The sequence below is a fragment of the Neopelma chrysocephalum genome, unplaced genomic scaffold, assembly GCF_003984885.1.
Source record: "Neopelma chrysocephalum unplaced genomic scaffold, ASM398488v2 Primary Assembly neopelma1_65, whole genome shotgun sequence".
In the NCBI taxonomy this organism is placed as follows: Eukaryota; Metazoa; Chordata; class Aves; order Passeriformes; family Pipridae; genus Neopelma; species Neopelma chrysocephalum.
The window spans coordinates 4,912,998-4,933,722 of record NW_020897722.1 but is presented as its reverse complement, the minus strand read 5'-3'; the positions used below and the strand labels follow the sequence as shown (position 1 = coordinate 4,933,722).

General features: G+C 46.6%; 1 protein-coding gene across 1 annotated transcript; it reads left to right on the top strand.

The window, feature by feature from the left end:
• Window positions 1-1,860: 1,860 nt before the first annotated feature.
• On the top strand, window positions 1,861-20,320 carry KIF19 (kinesin family member 19). The gene is made up of 20 exons (XM_027683930.1): window positions 1,861-1,941; window positions 4,161-4,241; window positions 6,463-6,573; window positions 7,486-7,573; window positions 8,168-8,304; window positions 8,454-8,579; window positions 9,180-9,374; window positions 10,150-10,302; window positions 11,176-11,298; window positions 12,155-12,308; window positions 13,252-13,426; window positions 13,795-13,984; window positions 14,555-14,825; window positions 14,997-15,118; window positions 15,909-16,051; window positions 16,512-16,617; window positions 17,117-17,575; window positions 17,871-18,024; window positions 18,673-18,780; window positions 19,299-20,320. The coding sequence occupies exons 1-20, from the start codon at window positions 1,861-1,863 to the stop codon at window positions 19,472-19,474; spliced, it is 3,153 nt and encodes a 1,050-aa protein (XP_027539731.1). The 3' UTR covers window positions 19,475-20,320.
• Window positions 20,321-20,725: the final 405 nt, after the last annotated feature.

Below are 20,725 nucleotides of genomic sequence, written 5' to 3'. Positions count from 1 at the left end.
GTATTAGTTTCCAGTGTTTTGCATTTGTTCATTCATAATCCATATAAAACATAGAGTTGATTAAAAGTTTTGTCCACAGTATTTCCCAAGCTCATTTCTCAACTTGACTGGAAAAAAACTTTCTAGACGACTTTCTAGAAAAACAATGAGGAAGAAGTTTCAACACATCAAAGATCTCTGGTGATAATAGAATGATTTGGCTTGAAGAGGACCTTAAAGATCATCCAGTTCCACCCCCCTGCTGTAGGCAGGGGCACCTTCCACTTGACCAGGTTGCTCCAAGCTCCAGCCTGGCCTGGAAAACTTCCAGGGATGGGACATCCACCTGAATTACTCTGGGCAACTTGTTCCAGTGCCTCATCTCCCTCAAGAGTGATGGCTTGAACTTACATAGCAGGAATCATTTTTATTACCCTTTTGTTGTGATGAGATGACTTCTCAACCATTTTCTAAGTCAAAAATTGAGCTGAAAGGTTTTTTTTACCCCGTATCCATGCAATGAAGTTTTATTCCTGGTGTTTTATTCCTGACTGTTTTCAAAGTAATGAAGTGTAATGGCAGTGTCAGAGGAACTGAGTTCTCTTCTAAGATGCTTCTCTGAAGTGTGAATCATCAGTGAGGAAAAAAAAAAAAAAAACAACAAAGAAAAAGCACCCAGAACTGTTGCTCCTGCAGGAGCTTTGGAAGTTGATAAGGTGTCCTGACCAGCAGCTCAGGCTTTTTCTCGTCTGTAACTGGGATTTCTGACGCTGCTCCTTTCAACTGTTGCATCTTTTGTCTTATGTTTCTTACTTCAAATGCTTTTGCAAATTGTGTGCTACTGAAATTGCTTTAGGGGGTTGTATTAAGCCAGTCCCTTTGGCATATCTTGTAATATCACTAGGAGTTGTAGGAGCGAAGAACAGTCATCTTGAATTGAATCCATGTGCTGTGCAGCTTCACATTCTCCACCACTGGTTTTCAGCCTGTGCCTTTTTAAGGGCTTCAGAAGGATGGTCAAAGCAGAAGCAGGTTTGTAGGTACTGTCTAGAGCTATATAAGGGTGGGGAGAAAGGCTTCCAACAGCTCATGTACCTCCACTGAGTGCCCTTAAAGGTCCAGAATTTGGGTGGGAAGGGAAACAAACCTTAAGCATTAAGATAGTATCTCTCATTGTTTTTGTTAATGTGTTCTATAAAGTATTTTTAATGATTGTTCTTAAGTAGCAAGATTAACTGGACCAATTCATATAATCCTGGGCTAGTCTTCACTCTCACAGTCTTTGTTTTGAATTTGTAATAAATATTCTCATGACCTTTTAACCACCTACAGCCCTTAATGCAAACTTCACAGAACAAATTTTGTTCGCTTCCTATACTAAGCTTTAACTACTTAAATTCTAATATTTTTTATAAAGCCTTACTGTAACTTTCATGAGCTTTGGCTCATTTACTGTCAATAAATAATGAAGACAAAAGGTGATCTTTGTCTTTGTGATTTTTTAATAGGTTTTGATGAATGGACTGACACTAAAAATGCTGAAGGGGATTGACTTCCTGAATGTGGGAATCCTGAAATGCCACTGTGTGAAGTGACAGTACAGTGGAAGTTTGCTCAGTGAGTTGGGCCTTAATTTGGGCTTTTAGGGGGGTCATTTTGCTGATTCTGACCCCTTTCACTGTTTCCTGTGCAAGGTGCTGCTTCCTGCAGCCCATTCCTGCCCCGGGGCTCAGCGTGCTGCTGCTGCCTCTCCCTGTGCCTGCAGCCACCTCCCACCCGGGGGAGCGCAGGTGTTGCCTCTCCTTTCCATCCCTGGGGTGATGGCTGCTGCCTCTGAACGGTTTAGTCTCCTGCCTCTGCAGCCTGAAGGGCTCCAGCTCCATGTGCTCCTCCCTGGGCAAATCCCCCAGCCCCGAGCTGGGATCGTCCCACACCTCGGCCATGAAGGAGCAGCAGCTGACGGTGAGTCCACTTGCTTAGGGGAGGAAATGGGATGGGGAGGAGCAGCTGGGTTGTACCCAGCCCTGGCATCCTTCAGTATCCTTACATATCGTGTTCTCCATCTGTCTTCTGGTGTTCCTGGGCTCTGTGGTCCAGCCAGTGGAGAAAAACCCAGACTTGTGCTAACTGGGCATGATTTAAAGCAAAAGCTGTGTGTAAGTGTCCTGCAGAGGAAAAAAAATGTGCTGTAGGGCAGGTGAGGCTGGGTAACCTGGCAGGTGGTGATGGTAGTTAGTCCTCAGTGTGCCTGTCTTTTTGGGGTCTGACATATTCACAATTAACAGCCAAAAGCAGCTGGGATTACAGTCCCACATCTCTCTTTGTTGATCCCAGTAAGAGGAATGCTTTGAAAATGTAAATCTCTCCCAAGTTTCAACCTTCAACCCTGTGCCTCCCAGTTAAACTGAAGCATTGCTCTCACAGTATGCTGGAACATGACTGGGGCAAACACAGAAACCCCTGCTCAAACTGGAATCGCTTAAAATAAAGTCAATAATATGTGGAATACCTTGCATTCCTCTCTAATGCAAGGAAAAGCCTTAGTACTTGGTGTGACCCAGCTCCACATGCTGCTTATTTGGGTTTGTTTTCTTACCCTCACTGGCTGGGGCTCACAAATACTGTGATTAACTGGACCATTCTGAAGGTTAAGTCTGTTCAAGAGAGACTTTGCACGATCCCCTCTGCCTCCTGCAGAATTTGGGATTATGGTGTACCAGATAATATTTTTAAATGCTTTTAAGAGATTAGTTCAGCTCTTGGGAATGAGATGCTCATAACAGTGTCACTCAGCTGAGTTTAGGGAGATGATGAATCTGCAACAATTAACTTATTCTTGTGAACATTAAAAGCTATCCAAAGCTGAGGAGCTTACCTTGTACTCGGAGATGTTCCCAGTGAAGAAGTGTTCCTTTGTTGGAGCAACTCAAAATTGGCTACTACAGTACTTAAGACTGGGAGCTGTTTGTGAAACCCTCATTTAATAGACACATAGCTTGTTATTGTGGAAATAAATCTGATTCTTATAGAAACTAGCTGCTTGTGACTGGTAGGGCTGTAGAACACGACTGTTTTGGTAACTCCCACCTTCCTCATGCGGTGTTGTTCCTGTGCAGTGTTTTAGAAGCATCAGCTCTCCTAGCAGGAGATGCAAAGGGGATGTTGCTGTGTTTTATGGAAGGGAAAAAAGCCATGGAAAAGTGAAAATAAAATTTTTCAAATCTCTGTTATTGACTGAGACCTCAAGGGCAGCTGTTAGGTGGGATTTCAAATAGACCCTCCACCAGGCACACAGGTTTGGGATTGTGCCACAGCTGCAAAGTGAGTCAGGGCCAGAGCAGGACCTAAGCTTCAGGGGGCCCAATTAACCCCACAGCTGATCTGTGACACCACATTTTCTCTATGACTTCACATGTAGATTAAACAGACTGAAATACATGTGCTCTTGTCTATTATTAATGCTGACAAATAGGTTGTGCCATTGTGTTTTAAATCTTCGAGTCAAATTATCGTCTGCATTTCAAGCAAAGCAGTGTGTTTCTGACTGATTGAGTTGTGGCACGAGGCACTGGCAGTTAATTGCTACTTTATAATCAGTCCTGCAATGAATTCCAGCTCCTGAGGAACCCTGTGGGAACTGCACAGATCAGGGCCAACTTGCTCTGATCTGGTTGAACAGTCTCATAACGATTGCTACCTGGGATTAAACAAAATGGGTACTTAGTGAAATGCAATTCCCTTTCTTTGTCATGGATAACTTTAATCAGTGTTTTGGAAGCACCAGGGGAATCTGTAATCGTGCTCAGCCCTAGGACTGTTGGTACCACGGTCCCAGACCTCCGAAGGTTCCCTCTGGCAGCCGCAATGACACGGCTGAGTTCACTCTGCCACCTTCTTTGTCAATCAGTCGGAGTCTTGCTGTGTTAGAGGCAGAAACGGGGGAAGAGGGAGGAAGAATTTGTCAAGATAAAAGTGCAAATCACGAGAGAATGAACTCATTTAAACTTTATAAACTTTCTTAAACTTTTAGGCCTTAAGCTTTAAGGTTTTGAGTTTGATCAGCAGAAGAGATGCAGCGAGAAGCTGTAGCCCTTGCTGGTGCCTGCTCAGAGCTGAGCCCTGCTACAGGTGTGTCTGGGCAGCCTCAGCACAGGCAAGCCTTGTGTGTGCTGTGTGTGCAGGTGGCCCTTCGCATCCGACCCCTCAGTGAGGCTGAAGTGGAGGAGGGAGCTGCGCTCGCTGCCCGCAGAGTGGGCGAGCAGGTGAGCTGGGGACCCCCACCACGGGCACTGGGGACTCTGCCGGGCACCCCACGGGCCACCCCAAGCCTCTGGCTCTTCGCACCTGCTTTCAAATCCTGCAAAACCCCTGCCCTTGCTGGGACACGGCAGGGACGCAGCTTCCCATGCAATGGCACCTCTTTTTTCCAGTTCTGCATCTCCCACCTCTTGCTCCCCTTTTTTCAGAGGCAGGAATTGCAGGAGGCCTCCACTTACCTCTTCTACATTGCTATATCTGTTTATGTATTTTTATTGTGTCCTTGTTATTTGCCTCCATTTTCAATGTAAATCCCATTATTTTCTTTCGTGCTTCAGCTGATCTATCTCTGAACACAGACTAATTCTGTAATATATCTGGTCTCCACTCAATAGTCAAATGATAGAAGCCCTCTGAAGCAAAGAGAACATGAATCTCTCTTTCCCCTTTATGGATTATCTTACAAATGCAATTTTTGTTTAGCACCTTACCCGTGAAATACCTTTTTTTTTCTTTTCTATTTTTAAAGCAGCCATTAATCTCACAAGGATATCAGTTTTATTTTTATGCAGCTTATTCAGACTTGCATCATCTGCCCCAAGATCTATTTTCTCTAATGGAAATCTGGGAAGGAAATGTGCATTGCATTAGTCTGAGTAACTTCTGTCTATGAGAATGCTTTTCTCTTAATAATGCAAATAACTGTAATTATGAAAGCAAATTAATTGACTGGGCAATTGAAGTACTTAGATTTCCTGGTGTATTTTGATTTGCATTTATGTTCCCTTCTATTTTTACTCCCAGCTGAACTCATTTAGAACTGCCTCTGTCTGCTTATTAACTCTAACTCAAAAGTGACTCTGCTAGTAGCTTGTTATGTTTTAATGCTTCCATGCAATAGCAGAAGATTTGTGCTTTTAGAATACTGCTGGCTAGACCAGGCAGTAGCCCCAGGTTGGAAAAGGACTCTTTGGATGCCTGGATACACTGTGAGCAAAATTTGGATGTTACAAGAAGTCAGTAAAAGAGGCCTGAAAGTGTTAGTAAAGGCTTCTAAACTTCTTAAGGAAACATGCTGACCTCATTCTCCAAGCTCTGCTCTTGCCTGTCACAGTTGCATGTGCACATGATTAAGTGTCAGTCTGTCTTTTGCAGGCAAATCCTGCTGCTGAGGACAAACCAGGAGTTCCCTTTGGGGTTTATTCTTGTGTTGCTTCATGTTCTTAAGGCCTGAGCTGGACCAGTGAAAACTAAAGAATTTTTAAAAAGCAACAACAAAAAAGTAATTCTGTTAATTGAAAACTTGCAAATCAAGGAGATACTTGTTAGAGATTTGGAATTTAGCAGGAAATGCAGAAGAAAAAGAAAACCCAAAGTTTTGACATTTTCTGAACTCCATGGGCACCTGTCCTGGATACTTGTCTCTCTCCTGGTGCACCAATGCAGTTATTCTGTCAGTCAAGTAGTGGTTGATCTATGCTCTAATTGCTTATCTAATGATCTGTTTACCTGGGAGAGAGTGAAAGCTGCTCTGGAGCAGGAGACACAGGGCTCTCTGTCCTTCCCTTGAGCCTTGAGCATCTCCCTATGAGCCATCTCAGTGGAGCAGAAACCCATTCTCCACAGTAATAATCCACTCTGATAATCATGTACTAAAATAGATCCTAAAGGACTGAAAGGAAACAGAACCAGTTCTGTAACCTGCTGCAACTCCTCTCCCACCTTTGTTTTTTCCTTCATAAAAGCCAGAAATGAAATGAAGTTTCTGTCCCTGAGCAACGCAGATATTTCGATCAGTCCTGCTGCACAAAAGGCCTTGGCAGACGACTTTAGGCAATTTTTCTCCTGAAGAACTTGACTATTTTCTTTCATAATTCCTGTCTGAATCGTAGCTGAAAATTGAGGTAAGAGGTCCTGTCCCCCCCTGCCTGCATGGGGGCCTGTTGGATGTCATGTCCCTGCAGCCGCTGTTCTTGCCCAATGCCAGCAACCGTTCCGCTGCTCAACAGACGTTCAAAGCATTTTGCAGTTCTCCAAATTACAGGAGTTGCAACATCACTTGCAAAACCAAGTCTGTCGGCCTCAGCATTGTGTGTATAAGTGTTTTCCAGGCAAAGCTGTAGTGCAGCATTCCCCTGGCCAAGGGATAGTGCTGCAAGGAATCCCCACAGGCTGTTAACCAAGCCCAGACCTAACGTTTCATCTTCTGACTTTGTCCTGTAATAGAGGGTGGTCCTGATGGATCCAAGTGAAGATCCAGATGACATCCTGCGAGCCAACAGATCCCGAGAAAAAACCTTTGTATTTGACATGGTTTTTGAACACACAGCAACCCAGGTAACAGCCTTCCCTTTTTTTAATCCAAAGGCTTAACGCTACAGTTGTTTTCCCTGCTTAGATGAATGTTTTTGGCAGGTGAGTAGAACTGCACGGCCCAGAGGCCACATGTCACCCAGATAAAAGGTGACAGTGCTGAAGGTGAGAGGGCTGTGAGGGTTTTCCTTTTGCCAGACAAGTGGAGGGAGACACGTGCAGCGTTCAGGCTGCCTCTGCCTCCTGCTTTGGCCTCCCCAGGGGCAACAGACCTGAGCAGGGATGAAGAGCTTTGTCTCCTGAGGTCTCTGGGGAATGAGATCACTGTCGTGTTTTTGGCTCTGTTGCTCACACAGCTCTTCCCTGTGCCTCTGTGGTTTTACAGGCTCGTGGAGGGAGGTCTGGTGCCCTCACTGAGCCATGTTTTGCAGACAGGTATGAGGTACGCTGTGAGGATTTAATCAGCACCTGCATTTTGTGATCACCACAGCCTTGCTTCTCACAGCAGTTTGGTCATCTGTGTTCTCTTTCACATCCAGCTTCAGAGTGGCACCCTTGTATGCTACATTTTTGGAGGCCCAGTGGCACTTCTCCATAAAGGATAAGGTCATGGAGAGAATTTATTCCCTTCTTCAGCAGACACAAAGAAAAAGACACAGTATTTCATGTTCAGAGTCCAAGAAAATAATCATATTTAAGGTTGTTTCTTTCAGTAGGCTCCTGCATCTTACCTGTCTTTAGAAAATTCAATAAACCTCTGTGCTTTTCTGCTCACTTTGATGATGTATCAGAATTCAAACAGCTTGCGAATCCTTCCAAAGCCCAGGAAATTTCTAAAATAAAGTGAGAAAATAATGGGGAATGCAATTAGTTATAGGATATTTGGACAGCTGTTATGCCTGACCGAAAATCTGTGCTTTTTTTTGACTGAATTAGGAGGAAGTATATGTGTCCACGACCAAAAGCCTGATAGAAGGAGTTATTTCTGGATACAATGCAACCATTTTTGCATACGGTCCGACAGGTAAAGTAGCTCCTGTAGCTGTACTGCTCCAGATGAATAAAATACCACAGTGAAAGCCAGAAATATTGAGCCAATTAAGTGCTTACTATGAGGACAAGAGTGAAGCATTAAAATACCATTCTCATTGGGAAGTGTGAACCTCACTGAAATGCCAAAGTAACAGTGAAGCTGCCTTATTTGAAAAGTCACTTAATTGAGGTAGAATTCAGTAGAGACAAATCTTCCCATTAAAAGGAGGAGGTAATAAGGGCATCTGTGCAATGCTGGAGGCTGATCTCAGGAGAACCGATGTAGCTGTAGAAAGCATTTATACAGAACAGAGTATATGAAAATATATTTCTACTCTTGCTCTGAACACCTCGGTGAGCAGTTACCCTACCTGTCTGCCCATCTGCCAGGCCTCTGCCCACTCTTTTTGGTTGGCACACACCATGTCTCTCCTCAGGCAGTGTCATTGGAGCATGAGAAACTGGAGTAACTGGTGGAAATTAGGGGGTAAAGCACAGATATCCCTAGGAAACCAGGTATCATTTGTGGTGGAAACTTTCTCAAGTGGAAGTTGGGCTTTGCTGCTGCTCTCTGTATCTTCAACAGGAACAGGAAAAACCTACACAATGCTGGGAACAGACAGTGAACCAGGGATTTACATCCGTGCTCTTGGTGACCTCTTCAAGGGCCTTGGAGCCACTGCTGAGGAGATGGATTACACAGTCTCCATGTCCTACCTGGAGGTGAGGTCTGTGCTGCCTTGGATCCAGCCTCTGTGGAGCAGCTGTAATGGGAAGTGGAGTGTCTGAGTCTGTCCACTGAAATGCAGGATCAGCTCAACCCTAAGGACCCAGGGCTAGTCTGAAACCAACCTGCCATTTCTTACCCTCAGATCTATAATGAAGTGATCCGTGACCTCCTGAACCCATCCTCGGGGTTCTTAGACCTGAGAGAGGACTCCAGAGGCAGCATCCAGATAGCAGGAATTACAGAAGTCTCCACTACAAATGCTCAGGAGGTACTATGGTCTGCAGCGAGGGGAAAGGGAGGGTGTTTGTGCTTTCGTGCAGCAGTGCTTTCAGATTTCTTTACACTTTCCTATTGCCTGTGCTTACTCAGGAGTAAGGACATTTTGTAGCAGGACATTGGTGGGACTGGATTAATGTGATGAATTACATGAAAATGGCTGATCAGGGAGTCAAATGAGGTGTAGGAACCAGGGTAATATCCTCAGCTGTCCATCTGCTAGCTCTGCCTCCCCAGGGTGCACGCTGCGTTCCGGGAAGGGCAAGAGTGCTTTGATTTGTGTACACGTGTCAACAACCATTTGGAGAGTGAGAAGAATTAACTAAACCCCTTGAGCGACACTGATGTGCACTTAAACATGTACCTTGGACATGAGATAAACAGGCCTCACAGAAAACAGCCCCAAACACAACACACCCGCACTCCCCACGAGCCACAGGGAGAGATCTGGGGCAAACCAACAGCAAAGCCCTGCCTGCACGAGCAGAACGGAGTTTGCCAGTGCCCTGGGTGAGGGGTTCAGTCTGAGGGAATGCTGCGCTGTGGCTCAGGCAGAGCTGAGCATGTCCATGGGCTCTTCTGCTTCCTTCAGATCACGCAGCTGCTGATGAAAGGCAACAAGCAGCGCACACAGGAGCCCACGGCGGCCAACGGGGCGTCCTCCCGCTCGCACGCGGTGCTGCAGGTGACAGTGACACGGAGGAGCCGAGGGAAGGAGACTGGCCAGGAAGTGAGGGTTGGGAAGCTCTTCATGGTCGACTTGGCAGGGTCAGAGAGAGCAGCTCAGGTACGGCCAGAACTCAGCAGCTTTTGGTGAGACTTGGCTCGATCCCCTGGCCTGCTGTGCGGGGTCTGCCTGCCCTCAGCCCCAGGGTGAGGGGCAGCACTGTGCGCTTCTCTGCTGCTTCAGAGCAGTAGTTTGTACCTGAGGCAGCCTGAAAATAACGACTCAGTGCGGGGATATTGGTGATACCTTTTATTAGGCCAGCTGCAGTAATGGGAAAAATGTAAATCTGCTTTTGGGTTCAAGCCTTCCCTCAGGTCTGAAAAAAACAGCAGCGAATTTCACATCTGAAGAGAAGCTGTGGTTTGTTAGGCAAGGATTGGCTGGGCTGTTGGAAAGAAAGCTGGTGCTGGTGGAATAGAGGGATGCTGGTGGGTGGAAAATAAGTCAGCTGGCTCCTATGGGAAGGAGGAATTGCTTGAACTTGGGGAGGTGATTTGAGGAAGAGAGATTTTACATACCAAGTATTTTTACTGAGACCAGGAATTCTGGAGTGATGCAGTTATGCACCTTAATTTCTGAAATAATCTTTAGGAGATAATTAATAGCTATCTTTTAAGAACTAAGAGGTCAAACCTGGGTCATACTCCAAGAAACTTATTCCTACCAGCACACCCATGCCTCAGGTTGATTTTCACAGGAGACATTGCTTTGATATCCAAACCTTGACCCCAGTGATGCAGCCCCACTGCATCGGGTCTTCCCGAGGTGCAGCCCCACTGTTCTCAAGCATGGGGTTTGTCTGTCTGTCCCTCTTCCCACTTTCTCCTCCCAACAGATTCAGAACCGGGGCAAGAGGATGAAGGAAGGAGCCCACATCAACCGCTCCCTGCTGGCTTTAGGCAACTGCATCAACGCTTTGAGCGAGAAGGGCGGGAGCCGGGCCCAGTTTGTCAACTTTCGAGACAGCAAACTCACCCGCCTGCTGAAGGTGGGGCACAGCCCCCTGCACCCAGCACGGGGCTTGGCATCACTGCTCAGATCGGGGCTTGAGGGCTGATCCTTGACTGTCTCTGTGCATTGCCATTATCCAGCTTGGAATGCTCCTCCAGGATCTCGCGTGAGCTTTGCGATGCATCAGGGCTTGACTTGGACAGAGCTGTGCCTCTTACACGTGATCTCTGTGATTAAGGGAGGACTTTCTGTAGGGTTAAAGCAATCCTAAAGATTTGGGTCGTACATCTCAAAGCTTACAAGTGACCAGGGATTTCTTAAATTAACTTACTGCCTTTGAATGTTTTATCCCTTCTATCAGATTTGGCTGAAATTGGCCAATAAATTTGTTGGGGTACGAGGAAGGAAGACTGAGAGTGACTGTGTGCTGTCACAAGTTGTCTCTCCCTTAGGAAATCAGAAAGGTTGCAGACACACTCTTTGCCACGCTGGTTATTTTATGGATCCTTTACAACCTCATTTATGAACCTCCCCTCAAGCCTTGGTGCTGAGCTATCGCTGCTGCTGCATGACAGATGTGTTTTCTAGAGGATAGTGGGGAGGAGGAGAGATGGAGAGAAACTCAAGGCTCCTGTTGTGAGTGGAATTCAGAAGCTGCCAATGCATTTGTGGAAATTGCAATTCTCTTGCAAAAATTCTTCTTTTGTAGCAAGTTAATTACTTATTGATTTTGCTGTTGGTGGTGAGAGGGCCTAATGAATGGTCTTTTACCAGCACTTCCTTCACTCTTAATTGGGATTCTCCATCAGAATCTCAATGAACTGCAGGGGTACCCAGACACAGTGGTTACCCCTGAGCAGCAAAACCCTGTCACATCCCTACCAACCACATCAACATTGCATCCCTCCAGGATTCCTTAGGGGGCAACAGCAGGACCGTTATGATTGCACACATCAGCCCAGCCAGTTCGTCCTTTGAAGAATCTCGAATGACCCTGATCTATGCCTACCGAGCAAAAAACATCAAGACACAGGTACCAGAGCAAACCAGTCCCAAGGAGTTTGGGCTTAGAGATTCAGTGAGGGTGGTGAGGCCCTGGCATGGGATGCCCAGGGAAGGTGTGCTTGCCCCATCCCTGGAAGTGTTCAAGGCCAGGTTGAACAAGGCTTGGAGCAACCTGGTCTAGTGGAAGGTGTCCCTGTCTTAGAGATGATCTTTAAGGTCCCTTCCAACCCAAACCATTCCATGACTCTATGACTAAAAGCTTTCAAGTGGAAATAGAAGATGTGGTGGGTGAAGGGAGAACACACTTCAGGAGGGGGCAGTGCAGGTTGGTATAGGGGCTCAGTGTGAGTAAGAGAAGAAATACAGATGAAGGGAACAGTGGAAAGAAAATAGTTTGGGTTGTGAATGAGAAGAGGAATCTGAAGGCGAAAAGAAGGGGGCAGAATAATGGAAAGGCAGAGGATGATGTGCCTGGTATGGATCTGGGTACGCAACATGAGGAATGATGGATAGAAGATGATGACAGTGTATTGGGAATGTCCCAGTGGGGATGCTGGGCTTGGGAGAGGAACTAAAGGCCTATAGCAATGAAGAATAAAATGAAGATGTTCATGGGGTGAAGGAAGATGAACAGTGATCTACAACAAGGTTTTTCTCCCTTCTGGATCTATGTGTTTTTCTGGTGGACACAGGCTCCCTGGCTTTTCTCTGTCATGTTTTGGGAATTTCCAAGGATTAGGGAAAACCACTAACTTAGTCTCCCCACTCACGAGGGAAAATCCTTTCCCATCACAAGATTCAGTGCCCTCCAACTGAAAGCCTGGGTTTGTTTGCAGCCCTTGTACCAATGGTGGGACCAACACTCACCTATTCTGGCTCCCCAGGTGAAGTGTAACCTGCGGAACGTCTCCTACCACATGGACCAGTACACCGGCATCATCGCGGAGCTCCGCAGGGAGATCGAGCATCTGAAGGCAAGGGTCGAGAACCAGGAGAAGGAGAAAAGTGCAGCTGGCCCTGACCTCGGGGTTCTGCAAGGTAGAGCCAGGAGCTGGAATGGTTCTGGAGTGTCTGGAAGGACGAGAGCGGGAGAGGAGCTGTGTGGGTGGGTTGTGGCAGTGCCTGGTGGGTCCGTGCAGACACGGCTGGGGGAAGCTCAGCAATGCTTGTAGAGAAGCAAAGTGGAAAACAGAGTCCAATGGGCAGTGGAGGCAGGTGGGGGAGCTGAGGTTGTTTTTCTGCAGGAGCCTCTCTCTGCTGTACCGTGTGACTCTGGATACTACCATTCTCAGCATCTCCATCAACATTAAAATGTGTTACATTTCACAAACCTGCCCTTGAAAAGAGATTTGACATCAAATGGTGGCATTTGCTGGGGGAAGTTCTGTCTGTCACAGAGAGGTGACCGAGTTGTTGTAGCCTGCGTCATCATGGGCTCTGAGGCTGTATCAGGACACCAAGCTCTGCTCTATGGTTCGTTGCATGTAATTAAAGAAAGAAAAAAACAGAGAGACAGGCAGGGCAAAGATTTTAAAACACTGATTGTTCTGCCTTAGGGACTGTTCCTTTTGACAGTGAACCTGGCAAGAAATGAAATAAAAATAGTCAAGTTCTCTGACAGACTAGACATGAGATATAATAGGCCTCTGCTACCAGTACCCAAGGTCATTTCTAGATAACAAGCACAGAAAACCGATACCTTTTTGGTTTTGGTGGGTGGAAAGGCAGAAGAGATGTCCCTGCAATGCAGTATCCTCTTAATATTCACAAAAGCATGGCAATGAGCCCTATTTATTGCTAATAATATAAAGCTATACCAGATTTCTTCAGTACGTGACGAACTTGACAAGACTGCAGAATGAGGCAGAGTCCTGTAAATGAATGTCTTTTAACATGTGACTTGGTCCCAGAGTAGTTTTTGGGGGGACTTCACAGAATTTCACCTGGCCTAATGTCAGCTCAGAAATGCCTTTTCCTGCAGCAGAGAGGCAGCAGGGCTCTGAGGCACCCAGCAGCCAAGCAATGAGCACCTTGCGGGCGCAGCTGATCGGGGCTTTCAGGGAGCAGATGGAGATGCGTCACAGCCTGATGGAGCTGGAAAACACCAACATTGAGCTGCACGTGGATACCTGCAGGCACCTCCTAACAATTGCTGAGTGAGTACCTCCTTAGCTTCCAGCACAGTGTATACAGGGACCTCCAAACTCACCATGGGAAGTGAGTAGCTGTAGCTTCATAATGCAACCAGCACATATTGCATCGAGTTTAGGCTCAAGACTAAAAGTGGGGAAAAGCACTGTTCTTCCCATGTAAAAAACACATAGGAGGCCTGTCTTACAGATTTCCAAAGGGGAGGAAGCTAACTGTGCTCTTCTGAGTGGTTTGTCCAGCTCCAAAGCAGCCTGGACTAATTAGTTCTGCTGCTGCCATGGAAGAACAAGCTGGACAGACACAATAGACGGCTATGCACCGGTAGAGCTATGTCACTATGTCCCAGAAGTTCCTTTCTTTTTCTGGCTGGCAGCTGGGAACAAGAGAAGGCTCAGGTTGCATGTAAGGATGACATGCCAGCAACGGAGGAGAAAGGAGAAAACATGGAGGAGGAAGACAGGGAAGTGGATGTCATGGATTCACCCGAACCGCATGAAGTTACAGTGGCAAGAGAAGAGATCAACCTGCTGCTGGCAGAACAGCGCAAGACAGCGGCCCTGAAGGTGAGGAGGTAAAGGTGCCCTTAGGATTTCTAGTCTGGCCTCTTCCTGGTGGGTGCTTGAGGGCAGGATGGCAGCAGCATAACTCAGAGGTTCATGTGGATTTGGGCTCGCACCACAGAAGCAGTAGGGCAGCTGGACTCCTAAATAATTTGGGCTGCTGAAGGAAGCAGCGTAGGAAGATCCGTCTTTGCATCATCCCCGTGTCCTTGTGGTTTTTAGAATAAGAGAAAAGCACCCACTGGACTTATATTATCTATAAGTGAGCTAATCCTTCCCATTTTGAGCGTTTGTCACTCACTGGTTGTTCAATGTGTTGGTAATTGCTTTTAGTCATTGTTTTTTGGGTAGTGCCCATTAACATCTGAGTTCCTCTAGGCGAGGATTGTGCATCTGTATATATCTGCCATGACTGAAATATGGTGGCTGGTAGTAGAACAAGCGAAATACAAAATACTTCTTGTAGATATTACTTCAATCTCAGCATGAAGGACACAGCAAAGATTTGCTCAAATGCCTTTGTTGCCCCAAGAAGCTGAGCTGCTTTGGCAAACCCCTATCTGTCTTTTTCAGACAGAGCTGGAGCAGCACTTAGCAAATGCCAAGGAAAAAGCTTCCCAGATGGAGGAGTTTTTCCCCAGACAAATCACTAGTGAGGATCAGCAGGAGGTGCTCAGGCTTCTCTGCAGAGCCCATGAGCTTCAGCTTGGCAACACAGAGCTGCAGGCAAATACACTGTACAGGGAGAATCTATTGTGCCAGAAGGATTTTGTGATCCAGCAACTGCAGCAGCACTTGTTACTCTGTGAAGAAATTATTCAGCAGCAGCATATGCTGATAAAAGGTAAAGCAGCACCTTTTCTCCTGCTTTGTCCTTATCTCCAAGCTTTGTTTTCTGATGGCAAACTGGAGAACAATCAATCTAGAAAACATGGTCTTGGGTGTCATGACTTCACAGTTCTCAGTTGTTTCTCTAGGAGTTATTTTTAAGTCTTCCTCCTTATCTCTGCTCCAGCCCAGAACATTCCTGTCCCAGAGACACTGGAGAGGTTACACCACCTGCACCTCTCTGAGCTGGAGGAGGGGGTGCTGAACCGCCTGCTGCTGCTACACTCAGTGATGTCCAGCATGCTCAGGGTAAGGCAGAGCAGCCTGTTGTGCTGGAGAATCCACTCTGTCCCATGTTGTCATGGCCATGGATTCACACACAAAACCTGGCTGGGTCCTGGTGCTTGTCAGAAGCTGCACACAGTTTGTTTTATGAACATGTTGCCTCTGGAGCTCTACTCTCCTTCCCTCCTTCCCCTTGCCTTGGAGAATTAGGGCTTTTAGCAGCACAGAAGCACCCAGGCAGTGCTGTGAATGACCCAGCTTCTGTTGTGTCAGATTTGAGAGAGAACTGGTTTGGCTGCAAAGAGAAAAGCAAAGGTTAGATGGCCAAACATGCAGCACTCCAAGGGACTGCTGAAGGAGACTCTTACCCAGAGACATCTACTCGCTCATGGCACAGTTGTTATTGAGACCTTCAGATCTTTCCTGACAGAATGGAAAGATGCTGCTGGCCCCTTTTTCTTTGGAAAACAGTGTTTTGAGACAGTAAGGGGCTGCCAGGAAATTGCCAGCCTTCAGCAGGGAGTCCAAGCACCAGCGTCTCCTGTTTATTATGGTTGTCTAGAATGAACAGGGCAAGGGGTTGGGTTTCACCTTGAATAATAAACTTAATGTTAGTCATGTTATTATATGAGGAATTAAACTACTCTGAGTGCCCCTCTACAGGAGGGGAGCAAATAGCAGGTGGCTGGAACTATGCAGAAGCACATGGGGTATCAAGAGTGTCTTTGTGATGCAGGCTGAGAGCCTGGGCTGCAGAAGGGGCTTTACAGTGAGAAAAATCTGCTGAGGGTCTCATTCTTCCCTTTTCCTGCAGCCCCACAAAAGCCCTTCTCTGGATGTAAGTCAGCATCTGGATCCTAATAAAGATGAGATCAGAAAGGGTCTGCCTGGGAGCATGAAGGATATTCCCTGGGGAGTGAAGTTTGACATTCCCTCCATCACCCTTGAGTCAGACAGGTAATGTGAGTCTTTCTCCTTATTAGACTTATTCTCTAGGGCACAGAGACCTGGTAGCTCCCAGCTAAGTCGGCAAAGCTGGGAGATAGACTGGAAGGACCTCTAGAAACTGGAATCTGCCAGAAGAGACTTTCCTGCTACATTGTTCTTGCAAATCAGCTCCATGTTTTAGCAGGAGCCTTCTCTGCAGAGAGGCTATGGGACAAGTTTCAATTTGCTTCTGTTGGTGGGCAAGCATTTAAACCAAATAAAGTAGCAAAGTTTGTGAGGATCAGGGGACAAAATATCCCTCCTTCAGGAATCCTGAAGTATTCCTTGCTGTGTTCTTTATTATCATGTTTACCATGGTTCTGGCTTTCTCCACAGCTTGAGAGCTCTCAGCTAAACATGTTGCATCTCTCCCTGTTGATAAGGGGCCTGTGCTTTCATCTCATAACCTGCTGGCATATTCTGTTCACAGTGGCAGCTGCAGATCATCTAAAACAATACCCTGTGGGAAGGAGGGGTCTCTGGACACCCATCTCAGCCCAGCTTTCTCTGGTTTGCCAAAAAGCCCAGCTCGGCAGGTCAGTATGGCAGGAACTGAATTCAAGGCACATTTGATGTGGAAAGCACCTTGCTCTTGTGATGACAAAAACATGCACAGCAGCTAAATATAGTGTAATGTGAGGAAGGTGGTAAAATTGCTCCTAGAGCACTGGCCTTGGGTTTAAAACCTGGGATTTAACTAAGAGGCCAAGGCTTAACTGCCTTCTCCAATTTAGGCACTCCGTGTGAATCACCCACCTCCAGTGTGTCCAGTTCACTCAGCACCCTGGAAGAGGAGGGACAGTTAGGAGCTCATCAGTTCCTTGCTCACTGGCTGACTGACTCTGTAGCCATGGCTGTGTATGGAAGATACACAGTCAAAAAGCTTTGCTTTTGTTTCTCTGTGCACAGAAGTTATTGTAACAATATTTCAGGTGAAATTTAATGTCTTCCAAGTGTTTCAAAGTGCTTTGAAGGGGGAGAGTATAAAAGCTTTGAATGAAAAGCAAATTACGCTGCAATTGCTTTAATTTTTAGCAGAAACCAACAGATGTTGCTGCAGGGAAGTCGACTCCCAGGCTGCACTCCCCCACCTCTCTAGGCTTCCATGGGAAAAAGTCACCTGCAGACATTGCTGCTGTTCTACTGAGTCCAGAGACCTTGGAGGAAATTGCCACCAGCACCAAATGCATCTCCCTCATTGCAGCCAGTCGCCGCTCCAGAGCCCAGCACAGAGACCCTGGGAGCAAAGCCACCCCAGTCCACACCTCTGGGGAGGATGTGCTTGAGCTGAAGTATCCAAAGGCCAGTTCTACCCCAGACTGTCAGACAAGAGACAGGGCATGTATTGGAGGGTTGCTGTTGGAGCCCACAGCTGGGAGCCAGCTGTGCTCCCCAGCCAGGGGAGAGCTGAGGAGCAGGAGAGACCAGGAGGTGTCTGCTGGGAGGACAGCCAGAAAGAAAAGATCTCGCTCTCTTGAACCGAACTTCCACAGGGTAGGAACACAAACTCCCTTTGTGTTTCTTTCTGAAGGGGATGGGTTGAGCAGAAGGCATAGACCCAGTGAAGATAGGGTGGTTTTTAAACACAGGAAGAGAAATGTAGTACAAACTGCATGGGCAAATAAGTTAAATATCTTTATCCTTCTTCTAAATATCTTTACCCTTGACCTTGTGCCTAAAGAGCAAGCTAAGCCGGTCAGGTGGGAAAGGAATCTTTTTGGTACAATGTGGCAACAGTCAGAGGTCAGAGACATCACCACGGAGGTTAACTCCACTTGGTGTCTTTCAGGTCTCAAATGCTAAGCCCTGGACTCCCTCAAGCCCCAACACAGACACAGGTTGTGAGAACCATCTGCGCCGAGCCAGCCTCTTCCATCAGTCAAAAGCTGCGAGAAGCGTATCCATTTCCACAAAGGTCAGGGTTCCTGCCAGCCACCAGTCAGGTAGGGGCCAGAGAGATTTGTCTGTGCCTGACATGAGCTCTGACAGATGGTGACATCCTGCACCAGCTCTGTTGAAGATGGATTGTCATGTGAGAAATAAGCCAAAGTAAATGCTAATGATCAGAACGATTAGTAAGCTGATCTGATTGCTTTTTATATGGTCTAAGTAGATTTTTGATGGGTAAGAAAGCACATCCTTTGTAGGCCACTGCCTCAGCTTTGCCTCTGTAACCTATGGGGAAGAATTAATGTTCAGTTGCGTTTATGTGCAACAAGTGATTGATCTCAGTTTAGTCTGTGTTTCACATCCAAACCTCAGCAAGGATACCAAGACATGACAAGCTGCGCTGACCATCTGTTAGCTTCAGTTGTTTTGCCTTGTGCAGGTACACAAGGCCAGGATGAGTTTAGGAGAACTGGACACCCAAATCCTATTGAAATATTGCCAGAATCCTTCCCCATTCTGGCAAGGTGTGTAACTGATCCTCCTTAGTTTTTCTAACTTTTTTTACTAAAAAATGGTTAACTTTTGATTTACAATGCTATAATTTATTTTGGCTAGCTATTAGCAACTCACACATTGCAAAATGCTTTTAAACTCTGCTCTGCTCGCACTGTTTATAACAAAGCTCTCCCTGCCTTTGACAGAGGGGACTTCACTTGAGGTGCTGCCAACAGGCAACTCTCCTGCAAGTGCCACCCAGCACAGCAATGCTGATCATGTCAAAGGACAAGACCTCCAGAAACAAGTCAAGGGTGAGTGCATGAAATACCAGGTTGGCTGGCTCAGGAGGCACTGTGATACTCTTCAGCACTTGTTCTGTTGCAATCTGAACCAAAAGAGCTGTAAATGCAACACAAATGGTCCAGTTGGGAAAGCAGTCACATGAGCAGAGGTTTTGCGGCCAAGTTTTAAGCCTTTTTTCTTTGCAACAGATGACACGGGCAATGTTCCAGAAGGAACATCTCCCTCTTAGCCAAAAATAACCTCCTAGGAAGAGGAAATAACATTTTCAGAGGTGCTCATAATCCCAGTCTAATCCATATGTAAAGGACAAAATTTTAATATCAGCTAGCCACACGTCAACATAACTGCTTCCAAGGTGTCACCTTGGGATCTTCTTCAGGCAGCAACATGCAGATCCCAGTGCCTTTGCCAAACTCGCCCCTCCACAGCCTGTGGCAATCTGTCTCTTCCCCATTCCAACTGGAAATGAGACTCAAATTAAAGTATGAGAAACTTGACTAAGTTCTTCATCTTCCCTCGCTTGCAGGGCCTGCAGATGGTGCCAGCAGGCGGCAAAAGCTGCAGCCAGTTGCCCGCCTGGGGAGCCAGCCCAAGACTAAATACAAGTCACCCAGGGAGCAGGAACTCTTTGTGGCCCCAAGGGATTGCAATTTCAAGACTGCTGGAAGTCAAGGAAGTGGATGCAGGAGAAATGTGCCTTAAAATGTATTTTGGCTTCTGTGTCATGATGCTGAAAAGCAGAGGGGAGGTGAGCAGGGAGGAGAAGGACCTTATATGCTGTAGAATACTTTTTCTCTATCCCTACTTCAAGTCTATGCTCTGTACTGTGTGCTCTAGCTGTTAGCTTGAGTTTAAGACAAGCAGGGTGTTAAGAGAGTTCAAGAGGAAAACCTCATTTTCCCAGCACTGTTCGCCTCCCAGAAGATATCAGCATTGAGACCAACCTGCCTTTTTTTCCCAGAGCAAAGGTATGGATGCCACTCCTGCATCCCAAAGGCTCCCTGACTATTAAAAACAAACATAAATGCCTGAGGAATAGTTTCCCCATTCTTCCCTGCTGTCCCTGCATGTTGCTGTGAAGCTGGGAGGTGTGATGCACGCCTGGAATGCTGTTTGGGTGAGCAGATGTTTGGCTGTGAGATTGCTCTAAGCTCTCGTGTATCTGCAGAGCATTTCAGACCTGGCTGCAGCCAGAGAGGCAGTGTGGTGATAAGTGAAGACCCTGATGACAGCTACTAGCCTGGAGGTAAACTGTGGGAATGTGGTTTTCTTTTTGGGACAAAAGTCTCCAGGCAGCAGCCTGTTCCATAAGGGGCTTATTAAATGTAATGCAAATAAAATGGTTCTGGTCATTGCACTGAATGGTGACTCTGTGCTCCATACAGGAGTGTCTTCCCTCCTGTAAGTATCGAAGGTGACAATCTCAGGTAGGTTTGTGGTTTTTTTGAAATGGAGGAAGAGCCTTTTTTTACAGCTGTAGCACTTGCAAAGAATTCTCCTACATGCTCTTTCTGACCGGGCGACATTGTGCAGGCTCCCTCTTCCTCCATGAGCCTTGCTTTGCTGTGGGGAAGATGAGGGATAGTTCAGTCCAGGGATGAGGAAGCTTAATTACTTGCATTTATTAATGTCTTAAATCCCTGAGGTGGGGATGCAATGCAGGTGTGTAAACAGGTCCAGCAAGCAGCCCATTTTCCTTATGAAACAGTAAGCAGAAGTGTGATGGTGAACTAGGTCAGGAACACTTGTTCCCAGGGCTGATTCTTCTGGATAAACAAAGATATAAAGAAAAAAAGAGCACACAGATAAAATAAGCAGAGTGTGTATAAGATAAACCTGTGCCAGCAGTTCCTGAGCCAAGCCCGGAACTACACGTCCCCGCAAGCACTCGAAGGACCAGAAGGCTGAACAAACCCAGCTTCCAGAGAGATGCTCCAAGACGCCTCACCCCTT